General features: G+C 39.2%; 1 protein-coding gene across 1 annotated transcript; it reads left to right on the top strand.

Annotated features, from left to right (window-relative positions):
- Nucleotides 1-3,223: 3,223 nt before the first annotated feature.
- On the top strand, nucleotides 3,224-23,267 carry REEP5 (receptor accessory protein 5). Its single transcript, XM_034432768.3, has 5 exons — nucleotides 3,224-4,008; nucleotides 5,509-5,602; nucleotides 19,499-19,637; nucleotides 21,156-21,324; nucleotides 22,147-23,267. Exons 1-5 carry the CDS (start codon nucleotides 3,891-3,893, stop codon nucleotides 22,194-22,196), a joined length of 570 nt encoding a protein of 189 aa, XP_034288659.2. The 5' UTR covers nucleotides 3,224-3,890; the 3' UTR covers nucleotides 22,197-23,267.
- The last annotated feature ends 393 nt before the right edge of the window (nucleotides 23,268-23,660 follow it).

Genomic DNA, 23,660 nt, shown 5'->3' with positions numbered 1-23,660 from the left:
GCTACCTCTGGCGAGCACATGGAGGGCTGTGCGGCCCCCCAAAGAAATGCCACCTCACACCATTACTGATCCACTGCCAAACCGGTCATGCTGGAGGATGTTGCAGGCAGCAGAACGTTCTCCACAGCGTCTCCAGACCCTGTCACGTCTGTCACATGTGCTCAGTGCAAACCTGCTTTCATCTGTGAAGAGCACAGGGCGCCAGTGGCGAAGTTGCCAATCTTGGTGTTCTCTGGCAAATGCCAAACGTCCTGCACGGTGCTGGGCTGTAAGCACAACTCCCACCTGTGGACGTTGGGCCCTCATACCACCCTCATTGAGTCTGTTTCTGACCATTTGAGCAGCCACATGCACATTTGTGGCCTGCTGGAGGTCATTTTGCAGGGCTCTGGCAGTGCTCCTCCTGTCCCTCCTTGCACAAAGGCGGAGGTAGCAGTCCTGATGCTGGGTTGTTGCCCTCCTACAACCTCCTCCACGTCTCCTGATGTACTGGCCTGTCTCCTGGTAGCGCCTCCATGTTCTGGACACTATGCTGACAGACACAGCAAACCTTCTTGCCTCAGCTCGCATTGATGTGCCATCCTGGATGAGCTGCACTACCTGAGCCACTTGTGTGGGTTGTAGACTCCATCTCATGCTACCACTAGAGTGACAGCACCGCCAGCATTCAAAAGTGACCAAATCATCAGCCAGAAAGCAGAGGAACTGAGAAGTGGTCTGTGGTCACCACCTGCAGAACCACTCCTTTATTGGGGATGCGTTGCTAACTGCCTATGCTTTCCACCTGTTGTCTATTTCATTTGCACAACAGCATGTGAAATTGATTGTCAATCAGTGTTGCTACCTAAGTGGACAGTTTGATTTCACAGAAGTGTGATTGACTTGGAGTTACATTGTGTTGTTTAAGTGTTCCCTTTATTTTTTTGAGCAGTGTAATATTTGTGCAGCTTTCTGAGATTTAGTGTGTTTCTGTAGTGTTTCACTCTAACTACACAAACACACAAAATCTCACCAAGCTGTATGTGGAATTTTGTGTGTGTGAAGTGTGAAAGTTGGTTTTTTGGGCTTTTTGTGGCTGTGTGAGGTTCCTGCTTGTTGCAGGGGCCATTTTGGGTCTAGCACAGCTGTTTTTACATTGTGAGTGAGCCAGTTGTGTTGTGTTGTGTTTTGTAGGTTAAAAAAGGGCAAAGAAGTGACATTGACTTGGCCACGCCCCCCAGTCACCTTATCACCAAGCTCTGCCCACTAATTAAGCCACGCCCACAGAACTGGTAGCAAAAAAATTTAGATTTCACCCCTGATCTTTTACCATTATTTCTTTACAAACTTGCAAACTGTATGATTTCACCCATTCTTCAACTTGGGCATGGAGATACTTATTTTCTTTACAATAATCTTGTCTGTAATACCAAAACTTCTCCAAAACAAAACGCCCCATTTGCAATAGATGAGATCCATTACATGTCTGCATTGCATTTTTTTAAAAGTTGCCAGTCATTTCACCGTGATCTGAAAAGTTTCATAATTGATAATGTACTAACATTGATTATTTGCATCTTCATAGCAAAAGTTAAAAAGGGATTTCACAGGTTACTTGTCTTTTTAAATAAAATGTAAGTGGTCTGTCTGCAGAGGAAAGAACTACATAATCTAATCCCATGCATCTATGCTGCATGGCCAGGACATAGCAATATTGAAATTAGTTTGTGTTTTTTGCACTTTTTCTTTTCAGTATCCAGAAAAAAACACATGTTGTTACAGCCTTATATCATGCATTACTGTTAGAATGAGCACATCAAGACTTGGAGGGCTTCACTGGTAGGAAATTTTAAAGTCCCAATCTTCCATGCTACATAGGCTTAGCCATTCAACAACTGCAATATACTGAAATCTGGATATTGGGATTTTGGCTACTTGGCTGTTGGAGCTTAACAGCATTTGAAATAAATACATGTGTGTTTCATACATCAGGTTTAGCCATTATGAGATTTACAATATTGTGCGAACTTGACCTATAAATTATTCCTATTATGTGAATATTTCCACTGTTGATTAACTCCTTAAGTTTTTTTTCTTCTTATAACTAGATGGGGAAAAGATCTGCAAAAACCATGGCCCTTTAAAAACAGGAGCACTCATATATTAGGTCATTTTATTTGATTGTGGTGCATTTTACTATTTACTTTATAGAATAATTACTTTTAGAAGTAATTATGTTTCACACACACCTTTATTGTCACAAGGTAAATTCTAACATGGGCTGTTTACCCATGCTGTTTGCCTTGTTCTTTATTGACAGTATGACACAAAGATTTTTATGTCATCTCTCTCACCACAGGGATAGAGGGCAGCACACCAGGTAGCAGCTCTCATGTTTCAAAACTGTTTTCCACAAATGCTCAGATGCTTTCTTAGGAATCAACTATTGTGGTACCAAAAGGGGACACGGTGGCTCAGTGGCTAAGACATTGAGCTTGTCGATCGAAAGGTTGGCAGTTCAGCAGTTCGAATCCCTAATGCTGCGTAACGGGGTGAGCTCCCATTACTTGTCCCAGCTTCTGCCAACCTTGCAGTTCGAAAGCACGTAAAAAATGCAAGTAGAAAAATAGGGACAACCTTTGGTGGGAAGGTAACAGCGCTCCGTGCGCCTTTGGTGTTTAGTCATGCAGGCCACATGACCACAGAGATGTCTTCGGACAGCACGGGCTCTTCGGCTTTGAAACGAAGATGAGTACTGGCCCCTAGAGTCGAGAAAGACTAGCACATATGTGTGAGGGAAACCTTTACCTTTACCTTTATTGTAGTACCAAAGCAGAAGGTTTGGTACTACAGCTTGGTATTGCAGCTTTCTGCAATAATTCACTATGCTATTTTTGTTCAGAGTGCTCCAGTCTCTATCCAGATCAACAGAACTCAGTGCTAGAGCCCAATTCCAATATTTGTGTCTTGCGCATAAGCCTACTTCAAAAGGTAGTCTTGATTCGATTGTCGTTTCACCTTTGAGCATCTTCTGAACAGAATAGTTACGGTTATGTGCACTTTGCACCCTGAATACCGCCTCCCCAAGGCAAAATTAGATCTGCTGACTCTGGCAACGCTGTGGAATTAAAGATGAAGGAAAACGGCACCGCCACTACCATCAAATGTCCACATGAAGACAGCCCCCTGCTGAAAATCAACCATAATCATGTTTTGCTTCTGCGTTCTTTCTTGCACGGATTTCATACAGGATAGATACAGGATACAGGATAGACGGGATTTCGATCCACATCCCTCCGGTGCGAATCAGAAGCTTCACACACACATACACACACACACACACACCCATGTTTTCCATCGGAAAAAAGCAACTTTGGTCCAGCCTCTCTGTGTGGTGAGGGGCCTCCATCATAACACCGGAGCCTCGAGGGCGTGTGGATGAGGCTAAAGCTCGCGAGCATTTCGGACGGCGACTGCAAGAAGAGCCAAAAGGTCCGAGTCAGGGAAGGGACGCCGCTGCCTTGCCGGTCCCCTCACGACCGTTTGCCCGCTTGCTCGCTCGCTCTTGGCGCAAGGGCATTATTTGGCGGCGCTCTTGGGTGTGGCAAAAATCGCAGCCCCGAGGCAGGAGGGGAGGACGATGGGTGGGTAGGCTGGCCGTGTCAGTGCTGACGCGATCGCACACGGATCCCACGCAGTGACGTCGCCCTTCTCCCTTTTCTCTCGCTCTTCCTTTCCAAACCTACTAGGCGAGAGGCCGACGGCTGGGCTGTTCCGCGCGAGAAAGGCGAAGAAAGCGTCAAGCTCCGCTGCGGGGATTTTGCTCCGGCGGATCAAGCTCTCGAAACGTGAGCGGAGCCGAAAGCAAAAAAAAAAAAAAAACGACAGCCGCGCCACAAGGGTCTTGGGCAATGACGGCGTCCATGAGGGAGAGATTCGACAAGTTCCTGCGCGAGAAGAACTGCCTGACCGATGTGCTGGCTAAAATCGAGAGCAAGACCGGCGTCAGCAGGTCCTACGTCGCCATCGGTGAGTGTTCAAGCTTCATCCCCCACCCAGCCTTTGCAGGGGGAATTTGGCCCGCAAGAAGCTTCGTTGTTCTCTAATGGTGGGTAGGGGAGTAGGAATGGAGGCTTCTCTGGAAGACGAGCCTCGCCTTGGTGGACGTTTGTTTGGTTTACTCGCAGATGTTGGCCTTGGCTCGGCTCTGAAGTCTTTCTTCCCTTCTCCAGCCCCTGGCCCAGGGACAATATGGGTCTGTGGGAGATGCTGCAAGGACTGACGCGATATTTCCAGTTAGGGAAGGTTAGCCAGCCAGCCTTGTCTTAAGTACGCAGCCTTCCCCTCTCCGCTTGTTTTGTTCTTCCGCTGCACCCTTAGGGGATAGTGAGAACGTGACTGCTATCCTCCACCTCGCCACAACCGAGATGGTGGCATGCAGGTAGTCCTCGACTTACAACCACAATTGAACCCCAGATTTATGTTGCTGAGAGAGAAATTTCTTCGGTCAGCTTTGCCCCCCTCCCCCTTGTACGACTTTTCTTGCCACATCGAATCACTGCAGTTGCTAAATTAGTAAACCGGTTGATAAGTGAATCTGGCTTCCTCAAAGACTTTGCTTGTTGCAAAAGGGGATCACATGACCCCGGGGACACTGTAACCGTCATTAGTGTGAATCAGTTGTCAAGCATCCCGAATGTAAATCGTGTGACCATGGGGAGGCTGCAACTGTCGTAAGTGTGAAAAATGGCCATAAGTCACTTTTTTCAATGCCATTGTAATCTCAAACTATCACTAGGTAAACTGTTGTAAGTCAAAGGGGTCCAGAAGCTTCAAGTACAGGTATACTTGGAGCTTCTGGACCTCCTTGGCACCTACCTCTTTCTTGCATATTTATTGATAATCTTGCAGGGCATCTTGTGAGGGTAGTTGGGAGGAATGCTGGCCAAAGCTCCTGGGATATTGAATGATGAAATAATAGCCTGGCTGACAGGGCTCCGGTTACAGCAGATGATTTTTTTTTTCCCTTACAGTTGTCCCTTCAGGGCAACTCCTAAGCATTCTTGTGGGGGGGAAAGGGCTTGGAAGTATAAATGGGATCAGTTCCTCAGGAAATAGAACTCCCTTCAGTAGTTTTAGGAAAACCATATCTGTAGATAAACAATGGAGAGGGAGAAGAGTTACTCCACTGGATAGTAATTGGCTTGCTGACCTGTCTGGGATGAACTGAAGTCTTGATTTCCTCTCTCATCTGGCATGTATCCCTTTAGTATAGCAGGTTAGCTCCTTCTTACATTCCTGTTTTGTCCCCTTTCCTATGTCTCCTATCTGAAATCTGTAGGTAAATGGCAAGCTGACTTCATCCTAAATGTAACATTTGGTAAGAGTGAGTGAGCTGAAAGTTTGGCCCTATGGAAATATTTTTCCATTTCCTCTCTGCTTCTGTAACAGGACCCCTATTATGTTTCCCACCCATCCTAGTATGTCTGCATCCTGATTGATGGATTGACTTTCTGCTTTTTCTTTCAGCCATTAGTGCTGTGCTGGCTATTTATCTGGTTATTGGCTATGGAGCATCATTGCTGTGCAACCTGATCGGATTTGGTTATCCTGCATATATCTCGTAAGTATTCTGGCAGCTAACCCTTCTCTTGCTACATGCTGGGAGTTGGTTTCAGGTGAAAGATAATATTATTTCTCATCCATTTGGTTGCCAATAGTTTGCAAACCATTACACCGTGGAAACTGGGCTTTTATTCCCAGGCAGTGATTGCATTTGCCAGATTACTTTTGAAATAGGCCTGGGGTATTTTAGAGATTGGGAATGGGAAGACTGGATGCAGATGCTAACTGCAGGCCTGATTGTAGTCCTTTGCATGTTGCTGCAAAGTTAGAACCAGCCATAGACTAAAGATGAGGGGAAGAACCAAGGTATTGTGATAGTGTCTTTTTCTGTGTATTCCATCTCTTACTATGGAATCTACATGTGCTCAGAAGGAACAAGACTGAAGGTTGCTGCTGAATGTTTTCAGCAGCTGATTTGAATTACAGTTAGAGCTACAGCTCATCATGCTATAATTTTCCTGGGAGGATTGGAAAATGTACACTATCTTCAGTGAAGTTGGTTAGGATGTGATGTTAGGATGCCCTAATTAGTGGAGAGAAACAATTTCAGACTGCATTTCGCTTATTTAAATATAAGGAGTCCTGTAGTAAAGGAAACCTCAGGATGGTTTCATGTGGGGATATCTACTGTTTACTGCTGCGGTATGGTATAAGAACTTAGTATTTGAAATTGCTGGTGCAGATCAGACATTAGAGGCAGAGCTTTTCAATTCTTTTGTGCTATTTCTAAGATGGTTGAAAAATATTCAGCTTTGAATATTGTCCAGCATGTATTTGCATGTATGAATCCCACCCAAGGGCTAAAACTAGCATTTCACTACCATTTCTAGTTTTGGTTCATTTCTTTAAATAATATTTGGAGACCTGTATTTTTCTTAAGTTTCTAAATCACTGCAGCACTTCAGCAATAGTTAGAAATAGTGGGACATTTGAATGATATATAATCTGTATTGCCTGTTTTAAAAAAATAGTACATTCTAAGTAGGACTAGTTAAGAGTTCAGGATTTCATGTCTTTGTTGCCATCTATTGATGATCCAGATTTTCAGTTCAGAAGAACATAGGAGATCTGTAACTGAGACTCTGTTTAAAAATATCTAAAATTGGAATCGGGGCTAGGAAGGTGTTGGGGCAAGGGGTAAACATTAATAATACATTATGGTAATTATTTGATGATACTCTGAAGCCGCATTTTGTGATGGTAGAAAAAAAGCCAGATAGCGTATGAGTCCATATATATGTTGTTCTGCTATAAGGATAATAGATTTAAATTGATTAAATAGCACAAATAAAGAACTAAATTCTTCTGCCTCCAGCACTGAAGTCAATTTAAATGTACACTCTTGCTGCTATTAACAAACACAAAAATATATGGAAATATCCCACATAAAGTCACCTTTCAATGAAGAAATGATCTTAATGGAGTATTTCATATCACTCTTGCCAAATATGTTTGAAGGCCACCGCTATATTGCATTATGTCATCTCTGCATTGTGTTTTGCTAACTTCCATTTTGATTATAATAATGGTTTACAGAAAACCTGCATGTGTGCATTCCTCCTTAGCTCCTTTAAAAACAAAACTGCAAAGAATGAAAGGTAGCCCAGAACTGACAGAAAAACATTGATTATTCCTGCAACACATACTGTTTTCTGGGAGAACAACAGCTGCTTTAGTGTTAAGACAACATTGGCTGGATTAGATAAGTGGAGATCATGAGTACAGATATGGCTTAACCAATTTTGCTCCGTGATCTCAATATGGACAATCAGTTTCACCTTGCCACAATATTGCTTACTTTGTCACGTGGATCAGATCTGTGCCTTTATTGAATACAAGCTCTCATGCACATGTTTGTTTGATTTGTTCATTATATAATGATTAGCTAATCCATACTTTTAATGTAATACTTCTCAATGTTGCCAGTTCACATCTATGGAAATCAATTTTATCTCCTTTGTTCCTCCCAGTTTATATCTTAATTTCTTTTGTTTCATAGACCTGTTTTGTAATACTTTGATAAAACACTAAAAAACTCACAGCAACATTTCGAAGCTGCTTCAAAACTGTTTGAAAAGTTTGTACTTATCATAGTGCCTCCCTCAGATAAACTACTTTCTGTTCAGAGTTTAATAACTTCTGTATTTTGTGGTTGGAAATGCACGTTTCCTGTAAAAGGTAACCATTAAAATTTAACTCATTGGTGCAAGAATGTAGAAGAAATGAGTCAGTAAAAATTGCATACAAATAAAAGGGGTGAATATCCAATAGAATGCATTGGGTTCTTTATGACTTATTAAATATTGATCTCCCAGCAAGGATATAATGCATCTTGGGAAGACAGGTCTGTTGAAATTGCTTTTCCAGATGCATAAACATGGAACAGTCATCTCAAGTATCACAGCAATGAGGACAAATGGTGAAGAAGTGCAGCATGCATGACATGCAAAGAATGTTTGGGTAGAATGGAAAAATGGATAACCATTGGGTTTTTCATATGCAAAATGTTACACATATTAAAATAGGCAAAATGTGATACAGCATATGGACTGTTCATACAGTTTTAAACCGACTATGAATGCAAATTGAACGCAAATATCTCTGGATCAGTTTTTGGTGTCCAGTCTTCTTGTTGTTGTTTTTTATATGGATCAACAGAGTTTTCCTCCAAAATCCCAAAATATAATTCAGATTGCTTATGTAATTATATAGTCATGAAGGTTGTTTGTTGGGTAGCTATGTAATCCTGAAAAAAGATGCTGCTTTAAAACATTACAGACAGGTGTTACATTAGCATTTCAATTTGCTCTGAAGCAACTGTGAGAAATTAAATTTGAAACGTTGCATAGCTCTCATAGAATATTTTGTAGGCATCATAAATCTGTTAAAAGGAGGACAATAGCTTATGGCTACATGAATAGGTAGCATTTATCAAGGTTGTTTTTTTGCCCAGCATCTCAGAAATTAAGGTAGGCAAAATCACCATTTAATTAGACAAGGGCAGGAGATTGGCTGAGTAAATAAGAGTGTTGCTGTGTCAGATTTAGTTACTAACATCTCTGATTGGGCTGGAAAAGACTTAATCTGAAGTACTGAAGTGTATTTAAGGTCACAAAAGTGCTTTTTCAAAAGATAACTGGATTTTTTTTTCCCTTGGAGAAAATTTTGCTTCTCATCCAAGAAGCTTCTTGGACCTGAAGAAACTTCTTGGATAAGAAGCAAAATGTCTTCAAGGGGGAAAAAAAGTCCAGTTGCCTTTTGAAAAAGCACTTTTGGGACCACCATAACCTGGATGACAGAGAATCTCCATAGACACCTACATTCAAGGCTGACTATACTGGGCAAATTCTTGAGGACAAAAACAGTTCCTGTTCTTGATTAATTTTTTTTAAAGTAAAAACACTTTCAAATTAATTAATTTTAGTAGTTCTTCATATTATATTTCTCCCTCAGGTATCATTTTCTGCTCTTGTGATTTCATGCATAAAACTTATTTTATTCACTTTTTTTAAAGAAAGGGAGTACTTGGAAGTACTGGAAATGTGGATGATATCTTCCTGTAAAGAAACAATTATATTGCTGACTGAATTTTTCAAAACATAAAGGGGAAGAAGGAAGAAAAAATTCAAAAAGTTCCAATTTATATCTTGTCCCATCACTGTTAACCACAGTATGTCATGCCTTGATAGTAGCAATTTCCTCTCTTATTTGCTTGAGATTGCTGTTGTCTTGTATCCGACTCTTGAGAAAGCAGAGTTAAACTGTTATTCCAGTACTAACATGACACATGCATTTCCTGTATTATTCCTATATTAACCAAGGACAGCCTCAAGGTGTGTGAAATCTATTACACTTTACCACTCATTATCTTGCAGGGAAACTCAGGTTACTATTAATGTTTTTCAGAAGTGTTGAAAGTTACAGGCCAACCTCTCTTATTATGGTCTTTTCTCAGCCAATCATTGTCCTGTGATTGATGATTAGGGGACCGTAGGCTAAAACATATAAAGAACAGTTGCTGGAATTGAGTATGTCTATTTTAATGAAAAGAAGGACTGGGGTGACATGACAGCATTATTCCAAAATCTCAGGGGCTGCCACAAAGGAAAGGGAGTCACGCTATTCTCCAAAGTACCTGAGGGCAGGACAAGAAGCAATGGATGGAAACTAATCAACGAGAGAAGCAGCTTAGAACTAAAGATAAATTTCCTGACAGAACAATTAACCAGAAGTTGTGAATGCTCCAACACTGGAAGTTTTTAAGAAGAGATTGGATAACCATTTGTCCGAAATGGTATAGGGTAGGGGTGTCAAACTTGATTTCATTGAGGGCCACATCAGGATTGTGTTTGACCTTGGGGGGCTGGGCTGGGTGTCGCCAGCTCTATGTCACTTGTGTCGGGGGTGCCTGTGGTGACCTGAGTGCTCTGCCAGAGAAAATGGGCTCCCGAGCTTCAGTTTCGGCTGCGACAGCATCCTGCAACCCTCTGCCAGCAAAAACAGAGCTCGGGAAGACCACATGCAGCCCTCCCGAGCTCTGTTTTCACTGGCAGAGGCACCGTGGGCCAGTCCTTCACTGTTACCAGGGCGGCCCCACGGGCCAGATCTAAGCATCCCACGGGTCGGATCCAGCCCCCAGGCCTTGAGTTTGACATCCCTGGTATATCTCCTGCCTAAGCAGCGGATTGGACTAGAAGACCTCCAAGGTCCCTTCCAACTCTGTTATGCTATGCTATGCTGTGCTGTGCTGTGCTGTGCTATTCTATTCTATTCTATTCTATTCTATTCTATTCTATTCTATTCTATTCATTAGTCCTATACTTCCTGTGTTCCTTTCAGAACCCTTACCCTTTTTTTTTTCCACACGCACATTCCCTCCAGGGATCATTGAGAGGAGTTGAGAGCAGAATTTAGCATTTCATTTGGAGAAGCAGAGGGTTACCACTTCCTCTGTATTTGTCAATTTCAGACACTTCCCCTTCTAATGAAGTAAGAGTGGTTGTCCAACAACTAGTAAGTTCCAGTTGCTCATTCTACAGACCTAGGTAGTTGTACAAATAGATGCAAAATATGCCTTCCTCATTTTGGGAGTGGTTTCTCCCATGTATTTATTTTGCATTATTTTTAAACTTGAAAGATGCTCAATTGGAGAGCCAGAGTAGGGACAATCAGTTCACAATCCACAACATGGGCAGATTTCTAGAGAAAGACACATCCTATTATGCCTGCCATGCCTTAATTGGTGGAAGTTGTCTGCATTTGTTACTGACTTCTGAAATAATACAATAATAAAATCAAAGAAAAAAAATAACAGGTAGTGCTTGATTAATTATGGTAAATAGGACCAAAAACTGTCACTAAGCAATGTGGTCATAAAACATGGCATCATGTGACCACATCAACTTAACAACAGCAGTTCCAACACTTTCAGTTCCGGTTGCTAGGTGGGACATTATGTGGCTGCCATTTGCAACCTCTTGCTGCTTACTCCACTGAGTTGCTTTTTTTTTTTTTTTAATTTGATTTATATGCTGCCCTTCTCCGGAGACTCAGGGCGGCTTACAATGCGTTAAGCAATAGCCTTCATTCTTTTGTATATTTTATACAAAGTCAGCTTATTGCCCCCACAAACTGGGTCCTCATTTCACCTACCTTAGAAAGGATGGAAGGCTGAGTCAATCTTGAGCCTTGGAGAGATTCGAACCAGCAGAAATTGCAGGCAGCTGTGTTAATAACAGGGTGCACTAAACCACTGTACTATCAAGGCTCTGACTTGCTTGTCAGAAACCAACAGTAAAGGTCACAAATGATGATCACATGACCACTGGACACTGTGACTATTGTAATTGGGAGCTGATTGCCAAGAACTCAAATCACGATCAAATTACTGTAGGGACACTGCAACAGCAGTGGGTGTTAACAGCTTTATCAAGAGTTAACTTTCATTTTCACACCCTATTAAGCACAAGCGCCATTTTCTTCACTCCTTTAAGCAGCTTCAAAAAGTAGCAATTTAAGCGTGGAATTAAGGGTTTGTTACTTGTTCTCCTGTCTTCACTCTGTCTGCATAGATAATCAACTTAGATCTCAGTAAAGATTGCAGAAGTGGTTGCAACGTTTTTTTTCTGCTTAAAGCAGAAGCGCCCTGGATCTCGGAGTTTCACCGGACTTCCTGGGGAGCTCTCACCCTCCAAGCCCCCAAAACTATTTCAGGGGCTTTCAGGGAGCTCTACCCCCATCAGATTACTCTCCTTTCCCTCTTCTCCCGGGGCAAAGGTTTTCCAGCCGCTGGACAGCTGATTTGCGCTGTCAGGGCGGCTTTACAAGATCACGGCTGGCGCTCTGAGAGAGATTCCAGCAACGTCAGCGGTGCCACCGGAAGTCCTTTACTAATTTTCTCTGGTAGTATACCCAATAGGAACAGCTCAGGTTTTAAATCAATATGTTGTTGGATCATTTCTTCTAACCATGTCTTAATTCTGCTCCCATAGACTCTAGCTTCTGGGCATGTCCATCACATATGATAATAAGATCCTGGTATTTGATGGCATTTCCAACATTTAGCTGATTTATCTTTAAACATTTTTGCCAATTTTTCCGGAGGCATATGCCATCTATAAAACATTTTATATTGATTCTCTTTATATGCAGTGGACATTGTTAGTTTATAGTTCCTTTCCCATAACTGTTGCCATCTATCGAGCTCAATTGAATATCCACAATTTTTTGCCCAAGCAATCATTGTTTCCTTTACTTGTTCTTCCTCTAATTCCATACTAAACAGGAAGCTATAGATTTTTAAAATTATTTTATCTCTGTTCCCATGAGTATCTTATCCAAATCTGTCATTTCTAAGTAAAAATCATATAATTTTGCATCTTTTTCATACCTTGCTTCTATTTGCATATGTGTGTACCAGTCTATCACAATCCCTTGTTCTTCCATTTCTTGTTTCCCTTTCAATTCCCCCTTGTCTGTAAGTAAGTCTTTATATCTAAAAATATTTCTAAAATTAACCATATTTGGGTGTATCAATGCTTCCATTGTTGATAATCATATTGGAATTTTCACATAGTATTTATCTCTATCCTTCTCCCACACTAATAACAATGCATTTCTTACATAGTGTCTATGAAAATACGTTTGTATCTTACTTCTACCATACCATAAAAATGCATGCCATCCCAATTGCAAATCATGAATTAAGAGCATCTAAACAAAATTTTTTTGAAAATGCGAATAAACCGGGAAGATGGTTAGCATACAAAAGAAAAAAAGAAAAAGAGAAGAAAGTAATAGAAAACTTACAAGATGAAAAGGGGAAAATACATTATAGAGGTGAAGAAAAGAAGAGAATAATTCAAAATTATTATGAAAATCTCTATTATCCAGAGAAGATATCTGAAGAGAAGATAATACAATTTTTAGAAAAATCAGACCTACCTAAAATACCCGAACAATACAAAGGGATGTTAGAAGAGAGAATCACAATGATGGAGCTAACAGAAGCTATTAAAAAACAAAAAAATGGGAATGGCCTACTGTATGGACTACGAGCGAAACTATATAAGACATTTCAAGAGGTGTTAAGCAATGCAATGCTGGAATTATTTAATGAACTTTTATTAAAAGCAAAAATGCCAGATTCCTGGATAGAGGCCTGTGTAACACTTATACCTAAAGAAGATTCAGATTTGCAATTTATAAAAAACTATAGACCGATTTCATTATAAGATTTTCTCTTCAATAGCGGCGAATAGACTAGAGAGACTATTAAATGAATTCATTCACATGGATCAAAACGGGTTTCTACCTAAAAGGCAAATTAGAGACAATATGAGGATAATTTTGAATATGTTGGAGTATTATGAGACACATCCAGAAAAACAAATGGTGATGATATTTCTAGATGCAAAGAAAGCTTTTGATAATGTGAATTGGCAGTTTATTATAAAGCAATTACAGATAATGGACTTTGGGGAGAGATTTATGAATACTATAAAAACAATATATGATAAACAATCAGCTAAGGTAATGATGAATGGAGAGATGACAGAAAAAGTTAAGATAACAAAAGGAACAAGGCAAGGATGCCCATTATCCCCATTGTTATTTGTATTGACTCTAGAAGTGCTAAATAGAAATATAAGACGAAATGAAGAAATACAAGGGATGAAAATTAAGAAAGAGGAATATAAACTATAAGCCTTTGTGGATGATTTAGTATTTATCTTGGAAGAACCCTAAAAAACAGGATCCAAATTATTAGAACAAATAGAGGAATATGGAGACGTAGCAGGTTTAAAAATAAATAAATAAAAAACAAAAATTTTGGTAAAAAATAGTACAAAAAAACAAAAGGGAGAAATTGGATATACAAATTGTGAAAAAAGTGAGATACTTAGGAATACAATTAACTTCAAGATGTGTAACAATAAAAAAGGATAATTATTATAAATTAAAAAGACAAATTGAGAAAGACTTGGAAAAATGGAAAATTTTGCAACTATCATTTATGGGAAAAATAGCAATAATCAATTACCGAGGTTATTGTTTTTATTCCAGACAATTCCTATAAAAATTGAAAAGACTTATTTTCAATACATAAAAAAAATAATGAGGAAGTTTATATGGCAGGGAAAAAAGGCAAGAATTAATATAAAGATGCTACAAGATGCAAGAATAAGGAGAGGATTTGGACTGCCGAATTGGGAATTATATTATCAGGCAGCAGCACTGATGTGGATGAAAGAATGGATCGAATGAAGAAATATAAGATTACTAACTTTGGAAGGACATGATTTGCAATTGGGATAACAGCCATCACTTTGAGGTCCATCTGTAACTCTCCTTGTTCAGCACCATCAGAATGTTGAATAGCTTTTGAATAAGTGACCTAACTGAAGACTATGTGTACCAATTACCTTGCCTATCATGACTCACTCACACAATAGGAAAATATCTATTCAGTGAGTTAAAACAGATGCAGATGAGATAGGAGAGTAGAAATTGACAAACTTAAAGATAGGGTATAGTGTTTTAACTTGGCTTTTCCTTTTAGAGAAGCAAAACCTTTTTTTATTAATACAACTCTGAACTTTGTTGCTTTCTTTCCAGGTTCTCTGATAAGAGAGAGACTGTGTGTGTACGTATAATGTCTATCTGTGTTAACTTTTCATTCCTCTCCTTTCTCTCCTTTGTCAAGCTAAATTATCTTCCACTTAGCAAAAAAAAAAACCAAAAACCAGTCATGGTGCGATCCACATTCTCCCATGTATATTTATTTATTTATTTAGCGTATGGCTGGTCACACACAATATTAAAACACTTCATTTTACAGGTTAAAACAGTTAAAACAATTAGAAAAAGAGCAGTAAGAAAACCTAAGAGGAAAACAGAAATAACATTTCAGAGTTTAATGTCGAGTTTGGAAATCCAGTCAGTAGCTGTTGTTGTTACGCAGAGGAAGTCCCTAAAATCTCCTGGATACCTTCTGTTAGAGCATTCCCTCACTATATGTTGGATAGTCTGTCAGCGGCCCCCACAATCGCATTGTGCTGAAGGTGTCTTTCCCCATTTATACAAGGAGTTGGCACACACCCCATGAGTCGTTCTAATTCTATTGTATGTCACCCATATGTGTCGAGGTAGATTAAATCCTGGAGGTATACTATTAGGATTAATATGCTCAGAAATATCTTGGGAATAGCTATTCCACGCTTCCATCCACTTTTGTGTGGTGTTCTGATGATCGGCCAACAGCTTAAGCGCTGTCAAGAGTGGTGGGTTTCTTGACTTTAATTGGCATCTTAAGAGATCAGGAATGTAGCCATGAATGGGTAGAGAGGAATTTAACAGGATCTTACTATACTCCCAAATGAGAGCTTCTTGTCGTCGTAAGTGCAGGGGAAGTATGTGACTAAGAACTAGTAACCAGTAACTAGGTGTAGATTTTATGCACCCAGTAATTAGCCTTATCGTATGGTTGAGTTGAACATCAATAAGTCCTGTATGTGAGCTGTTTACCCATACAGGTGCGCAGTATTCCGCTGCAGAGTAGCAAAGCCCAAGGGCTGCACATCGAAGAGTTGGGGCTGAAGCTCCCCAAGTTGTTCCGCATAGTTTTTGTAGAATGTTATTTCTGCTGTTAACCTTGGCAGCCATATTCTGAATATGTTTTTTAAAAGACAGAGTCCTGTCTAAGGTGACCCCCAGGTATTTTGGTGTTGCCTCATATGGGAGCAATTTGTTGTTTAGGTATACATGTATAGTCCCCCATCTTCCCACTTCCCACTTGTTCCCCTTGTTCTTCTGCTAACAGTCATTAGCACATAGTATAATAAGTCAATGGAGAGTTGTGGATATTCTCTATTTACTTAGGGGGGATAATGCTAAATCCAATCCTGAAGGTTCCCTGGATTTTTATCAAATTCAGTGAGACGTTCAGGTTGAATTTAGAAATTCCTCCCCAGGCATCTATTCATTTGTCTGTTTTGAATAGTATGCCTGTCAATATAAATATGGTAAGAAAAAAAAGTCTGCTACCAATTTTGGAAATATAGCTGAATGCCTTATTCAATATATTCATCTGCCTTCAATAGTTACTCATTTTCAGTAGAAAAATCTACCCTTTGCTGTCTTGTGCAATATATGCTTTTTGTTAGACTATTTGCAGCTGCTTACTGTTGACAGAATCACTCAATTCACACAATTACACTATGCCATAATGTGGTTGGCTTGTTTTTGGCTGAGAATAATATTAGAACAAGATGACCAAATAAATATTGTTTATTTTAGGATGATACAGGTAGTCCTATGTTAAGTGATTTTTGCCCCATTCTGTGACCTTTCTTGGCACTGTTGTTAAATGAATCTCTGCAGTTGTTAAGTTAATGACATAGTTGTAGAATGAATCTGGCTTCACCATTGATTTTGCATGTCAGAAAGTCACAAAGGGTGATCACATGACCCGGGACATTGCAACCATCATAAATACGAGCCAGTTGCCAAGTGTCCAAATTTTGGTCACATGACCATGAGGATGCTACAACAGTTGTGTGAAAAATTTTCAGTGCTGTTGTAACTTGAAAAAGTCACTAAATGAATCATAAGTGGAGGGCTGCCTGTAAATCATAATTTGAAACAATGGCTTCTTGTTGCCTTACTGATTGTAGTATTGTAGTATTTTAGTATTGTAGTATTGAGCATATAGTATAAAAGGAGTTGCCTGGTTTGTTTGGAGTTTCCTGGCATAATTCTGATTTTATTTTGTTCCTTTCCTAAATATCTGGCCAAAAAGGTGGGAAAACAAACTAAGAATTGGTCGAAGAAACATATCCTACAGATATTTTTTTCTTATTAATAATGCTAACTCTAGCTTGTTTCTGGCTTCTTCAAGAGCTTGTAATTAAAGCCATAACTGCTTTAATCAAAATAGGTTGACTGATGGTGTGTCAAAATACTGAATCATACTAGTAATTAACAACAAAATATTATGCTTCTGTTTCTGCTGCTTTACTCTTACTGTTCTCTTACTGTTATTTTATTTATCCCTTTAGCAGTTCTGGCACCAAAACCAGTTAATCTGGTTTTTCCACCTATTTTACATTATTGAAACCACATGTTTTTCTATTGTAGTTGAAACATGCATTGCAAGTCAACTTCACAGTCTTCTGATGGAAGTCATACCTACTGTAGTCTTGCTCCTCATGTGTTGCTTTTAATCTTTTCTCTGAATTCAAATATACCTTTGTCAAGCAGAATAACCAAGAATAATATTTATTCTTGTGCAATGGATAGCACAAGTATACATATTTGCATGCATAACTATCATACTAAGATTACAGTATGTAAAACACAGAAACAGAGTATGAAGCAATAGACAAAGAAATTAAAGGCATGAGACAAGAAAAAGTAAATGAAGTAGTTATATCTAATTTATATCAGTACCATTGGCTATATTTTTCTATACTTTTCTAACCTTGCACACCATTCTTATTTCAACTACATCCATATTACAATTCATGTAAAACTTCAACCCTCCTTTTTTTTGTTAATTATCTAATCACCTCCATTCTCTCTCTTTCCTCTCAAACCATTCCCTTATCCATTCTATGTGGCCACACCATTTTATGCACTTTTTTTGCACTGGTCACTTATATCAACACAGCATGTCTTATACTACATTTTTCCATTAATACATTAAACCAGGGATCCCCAACACCCCCCCCCCCAGTGTGCAGACTGGCACCAGGCCGCAACATGCCCACAACCGGGCCGTGCAAACAAACAAAGCCCCATCCGCAGGATGCAGGCAGCATGCAAAACCACACTCCCTATGGTCTGTGGAAAAATCTCCATTGAACCGATCCCTGGTGCCCAAAAAGTTGGGGGCCACTGCATTAAACAGCCAATGACAGACTTCTTTGTGTCCTGCTGTTGTATACGTAAAACTTTTCCAATGCAGAGATATTTCACAGATACACAAGGGCAATAAGTTCCGTGGCAGATGAATTAAGTGAGAAAATAATTCCATGAAGATAAAGTATTAGGCCCATGACCAGAAGACCTCCAATGCAGGAGTGAAATCCAGCAGGTTCTGACAGGTTCTGGAGAACCGGTAGCGGAAATTTTGAGCATTTTGGAGAACCAGTAGCGGAAATTTTGAGTAGTTTGGAGACCGGCAAATACCACCTCTGGCTGACCCCAGTGTGGGGTGGGAATGGAGATTTTGCAATATCCTTCTCCCAGGAGTGAGGAAGGAAAGGGGATTTTGCAGTATCCTTCCCCTGAAGTGGGGTTGGAATGGAGATTTTGCAGTATCCTTCCCCTGCCATGCCCACAAAGCCACACCATGCCCACAAAGCCATGCCCACAGAACCAGTAGTAACAATATTTGGATTTCACCACTGCTCCAATGTCCCTTCCAATCCTATGAGTCTATGTGATTGGGATAAAATTGAAATGAAAGAATGTTGGAAGTAAGCATGCAATGGGAGCGGCAATGTTTATCTTCCTATAGTCATTCTGCTTTGGTCTAATTTTTTTTTACTTGTTTCTGTTTCTTCCATTTCCCCCTCCAGAGCTCATTATGTTGTAGTTTTCATTAATTCTATCAATCTTTCATCATAAATAATCAAATCAATATTGCTTATCTATTCATTACATTGAAATTGACTAGTGCAGTGATGGCTAACCTTTTTGCCGTCATGTGCCAAAAGCAGGGGGAGCGAGGAGGTGTTGCGTATGTGCTTGCCCATACCCATAATTCAATGTCCCACCCGTGCTCCCCCCGCTTTTGGCACGTGACAGCAAAAGTATTATCAATGGGCCCGGCAGGCCTGTTTTTTGCTCTCCCCAGGCTCCAGAGGCTTTCTTGGAGCCTGGGGAGGGTGAAAACAGCCTTCCCCACCCACCCCGGAGGCCCTCCGGAGGCCGGAAACGGCCCATTTCCCGATGGGCTTGGAAGGCCCGAAAATCAGCTGGCCAGCGTGCGCATGTGCACTGGAGCTGAGCTAGGGCAACGCTCGCGTGCCCACAGATATGGCTCCACATGCCACCTGTGGCACGTGTGCCATAGGTTTGCCATCAGAGGACTAGTGCATTTGAACAGTTTTACACTTAACTATTCACTTAACTATACACAGATAGTCCTTGACTTATGACCACAATTGTGACCAGAATTTCAGCTGCTATGCAACGCAGTTAAATAAATTGTTATATAACTGGACCCAATTTTTTTACCATTTTTGCCCCAGTCATTAAGTGAGTCCCATAGTTGTTATGTGAATATAAAGCACACAGCCGTAGAATAGGTTATTTGGAGTAGAAAATTGGCCAGGTTTATGTTCCATATGTTTGATGTGGCTTATCTCCTGATTATTTGTTCCTTCAGCATCAAAGCCATCGAAAGCCCTAACAAAGATGATGATACACAGTGGCTGACCTACTGGGTTGTGTATGGAATCTTCAGCATAGCCGAATTTTTCTCTGACCTCTTTCTGTCTTGGTTCCCATTCTACTTTTTGATGAAGGTTTGTAGTTTTCTGCTTCCTGTATGTATATACCTCTCTCAAGAAACATGCATCACAATGTGAAAGATAAGCTTGGATGGTGGAATGACTATAGTGAAATGTAGCTTAATCTTAGCTTATAAAGTAGCTCTAATTTATACAATGAACTTGATCTCCAACTGTGATTTAGTTTCCCAACTTATTAAGTCTTGGTTCTTATAGGAAGATGCTTCTTAAACCAAAACCTATTGGCTAGAATAATGATAATATCTAAGCAACAATGTGATAACAGCATTTCTTCATGCATAAAAGAATAATAAATTCGTGCAAACTTCCATTTGCTTTTAAACATCACTTTTTCAAAATTTAGTATTAGTCTGCTTTGTAGTTGCATTTATATATTGGGACAATTTTAAAATTACAGGTAGTCCTGTATGCACCCAGATCATGAACACATGACTGCAGAAGGGGGTGCGACATTTTGCAATTGTTAAAAGTGCTTTGCAGCAGGGATCCTCAACCCCAGGCCACAAACTGGTACCAGTCCGTGGCCTGTTAGGCACTGGGCCGTGCAATTGGTGGGCGAGTGAGCGAAGCTTTATCTGCACATCTAGGTTGCACATGAAACCATTCCCCCTTGGGCTGTAGAAGATTATTCTTCCGAAATCAGTCCCTGGTGCCAGAAAAATAGTGGACCATTGCTTTACAGGCCGTTTTCTCTTAAACCTAAGCTATGCCCCAGTATTGGAAAAAGCGTGAAATTTTGCAAATTTTGCAACTGTCTATTTGGGGAAACATGCATGAAACTTATTTTGCTACTTTACGTTTAGAAGATTTTATTCTCCTAATTATGTACATATCTGAGGGAAGCCAGTTCAAATTACTTTTATATTATTGCCAAGAAATCACACAGCTGTGTCCATCAAGTCACAAGAAATGAAACCTAATTTGAGGGAGAAATTATTTTATTTTAAAATTATTTTTATTAATAGATGTGTCATAAGCAGGCACATTGATTTTCTAAATCTTTCTTCCCATGTTCTAATTCACAAGGAGATGCAAGGACAAATTTCAGGAATTACTGCTATTGTTTTGGAGAATAAACTCAGATAGCATATTTCACCAGCTAGGCCACTTCATGCCCTAGGATTATAGATTAGTGCAAAAAGTAATCACACTAAGTTTTCCTTTATTTCCAGTTTATGAACTGATGAAAATCTAAGAGTTTTAGACTGGGTTCCCATTTTTTTAAAAAAACAAGTACAGTAGAGTTTATCTGCAGTACATTTAATGTCTTTTACAGTGGTATGCAGGACCCATACAATATTTGTATTGCTTTATTGACTAAAATTATTTACATTGTTATAGTCTCTGTGTAAGATATTATTATCTTCATATCGCAGATGAGATGAGGAGGCACTGCTAAAACTAATCACAGTGAGAACTTCAGTCTAGGAAGATGCCTAAACTATAGCATTAGGATTACTGATATTTACAGTAAATACCACTGTTTCTTATTTGCTCTTTCTGTTTGTACAGTGTGGCTTTCTGGTGTGGTGTATGGCCCCAAGTCCCTCAAATGGAGCAGAGTTCCTTTACCACAGAATTATCCGCCCTGTCTTCTTGAAGCATGAGGCTAAGTTGGATAACGTAATGAAGGAGTTAAAAGAAAAAGCTGGAGAGACAACAGACACCATTACCAAGGAAGGTAAGATGAGGCCAGCAAGGCCAATTTCAAACAAGTCTATTTTGTAGATAATTATGTATTAATACACCATTTTAATGAAGTTAATCAGAAAAAAAAACCCAATTGTATAACAAGATTTGCCTTGAGGAAGTATGTCTGTTTCTGAATTATGTAAGTGCAGAATTCGGTACTGTATGTTGAAAAACTCAGTGGTCATTTTTTCCAAGCCAAGTCTCCATACCAGCCCTTCTGAAAACGTTATTTCTCCAGATGTATATGATTTCATATACATTTCATAGGCTGGGCATTCTAAGAAAATTATTTCAGAAACTCTAGGTTGAGGAAGCCTGCTCTATTAGGTCTGCAGCAATGAACTATAGACTTTGTAGACAGTGAAATTTCAGAAGAAAGTAGAATTGTCATGGAGGAAGATTGGGATACTTATCCTATGTATTCATTTTCGCAAATGGTAGCAGCCAAAAAAAAAAAAAACCTATCCAAGAAATTAAGAACAAGTACATTAATTAAATATGCAAATATATTTATCTTTTGTAATTTATACTGATTACACCATGTTGAATACTTGTAAGTTGTTTAATTATACAGTGCAGTACAGAATTCTGTATTAAAGGGTGAAATAATTCCATTTTAGTTAGACATGGAGTATGTTGACTACTCCATTCCACTCTCTCTTCATTATTTCTACTCCTATATGGAAATGTCAATGTTGTCCCATAGGAGTTGAACATAATTTGGTGTTTCTACTCATGTAAATGTAACAATAATTTTGAGTTACCTTGTTATAATATTGTTAAAAATAATGGATTTCTTTCCTTCTTTTAGTTAAAAAAGCTGCAATAAATTTACTGGGCGATGAGAAGAAGAGCACCTAAAGCAATTAACTGGAAGAAATTTCTCCTTATCACTACCTTTATACAGTGTGATGTTTCTGGGGACTGTGATACAGTAATTTGAATAATGTTGCCTTGTAAACCTTTTTGAGTTTATTAAAAGAATGTATTGTAAGATTGCTTGCTGTTTTTGCAGTTTTCTGTATTGAAAGTAAGCATTTTTATTTAACGTCACTGCGGTAGATGGCATCTAAAGCTTATACAGTTTCTAAGCAGAAAGAAGATTTTCAGTAATGTCTTATTTGCCTTTCATGTAATTTTCAAAAGAAAATATGCCCCAGGCTCTGAATATTACACCATTTGTGCATGCAGCAGCTGTATGTACAAATTTCATTTCATGTTTGACTAGTTCTCGCTATAGCATAGTTTAATATCAAAATGTAATGATAGTGATTTGGTGTATGTAGTTTTGTATATATACAAGGAATAATAATTAATTAGCCATGTGTGTTGCTGTGTATCTCTTTTCACACAGACCTTCTCCAATTACTTATAATGTTGCAAGAATGTTGCAAGATGACAGTGCTGGAAACTGATTTTCTGTGTGAAGTACAGATTGGTTGTAACTTGCAATATCTGGTTTAGTATATGTATATTGACTTGGCCATTCTCTTTAAACACTGAAAAATGAACCCTTTGCCCAAAGTTATTGAACATCATCATATTGGAAAGTCTGATAGCACTTTTTCTGACTAACACATTTTATTAAAAGGCCTAACTTTATTGAGCTATGGCTCACCAAATTACATGCAGCGAGTGCAGCTCATAAAAAGTCTGTGCTTTTTAATAAAATCTGCTATTCAGAAAAGGTGCTACAAGAATACTGAATTTTTGCTAATGCATAGGCTGGCTCTCCTCCTACAATATTACCTGAGTGATGTAACCAAACAACTGGTATTAAAGCAGAGAAAATAAATTTTCCTCTTCCCCATTGGCACTCTGTTCTGGTTCACTGAACTTCAATCCTGTAATGGGTTTTTATAGTGATGGTGTTTCATGTGAGCAATCCCAGATGATGCTTGCTCAGTTTCTAAAATAAACTTTAAAAAGGACTGTATTGTGTTCTTTGATGTGTTTTAGTTTATGGCACCATTAGATTTTACTTGGCCCTTGAATGCTATTCACTCTATAGACTTCCCATGGTTTTCAGCTTTATTTTTAATTTAAAAACATACAGCAGCAAGATGAGGGAACATTGTGTGCTTATGAAAGAAAGCAGGTGGGCAGTCAGATCTTATATACAAATATTTCTTTTTCTCAAATGCACTGGCCTAGTTGCCACAAAAAGCTAAAGCAGAGTTCTTCATTATTGGCTACGCAGAAATTCAGACATTAGATTTTTAACAGATAAACCAGCCAAATACGGTTTAATAAACTATGATTAAAAACCCTGGTCTAACATTTGCGAATGTAAGTAGTATTGCTAAAGTGGATTTATTTAAAAGA

Source organism: Pantherophis guttatus, chromosome 2 (genome assembly GCF_059756535.1).
Source record: "Pantherophis guttatus breed Tessera chromosome 2, ASM5975653v1, whole genome shotgun sequence".
NCBI lineage: Eukaryota > Metazoa > Chordata > Lepidosauria > Squamata > Colubridae > Pantherophis > Pantherophis guttatus.
This window is presented reverse-complemented; position numbering and strand designations above follow the sequence as displayed.

What these genes read in the sequence shown, in the direction of transcription:
- REEP5 (XM_034432768.3), top strand. Translation starts at nt 3,891, where the DNA reads ATGACGGCGTCCATGAGGGAGAGATTCGACAAGTTCCTGCGCGAGAAG. An exon ending in CAGGTCCTACGTCGCCATCG is followed by an intron (nt 4,009 to 5,508) that starts GTGAGTGTTCAA and finishes TTTTTCTTTCAG; the next exon opens with CCATTAGTGCTGTGCTGGCT. An exon ending in AGACACCATTACCAAGGAAG is followed by an intron (nt 21,325 to 22,146) that starts GTAAGATGAGGC and finishes TCCTTCTTTTAG; the next exon opens with TTAAAAAAGCTGCAATAAAT.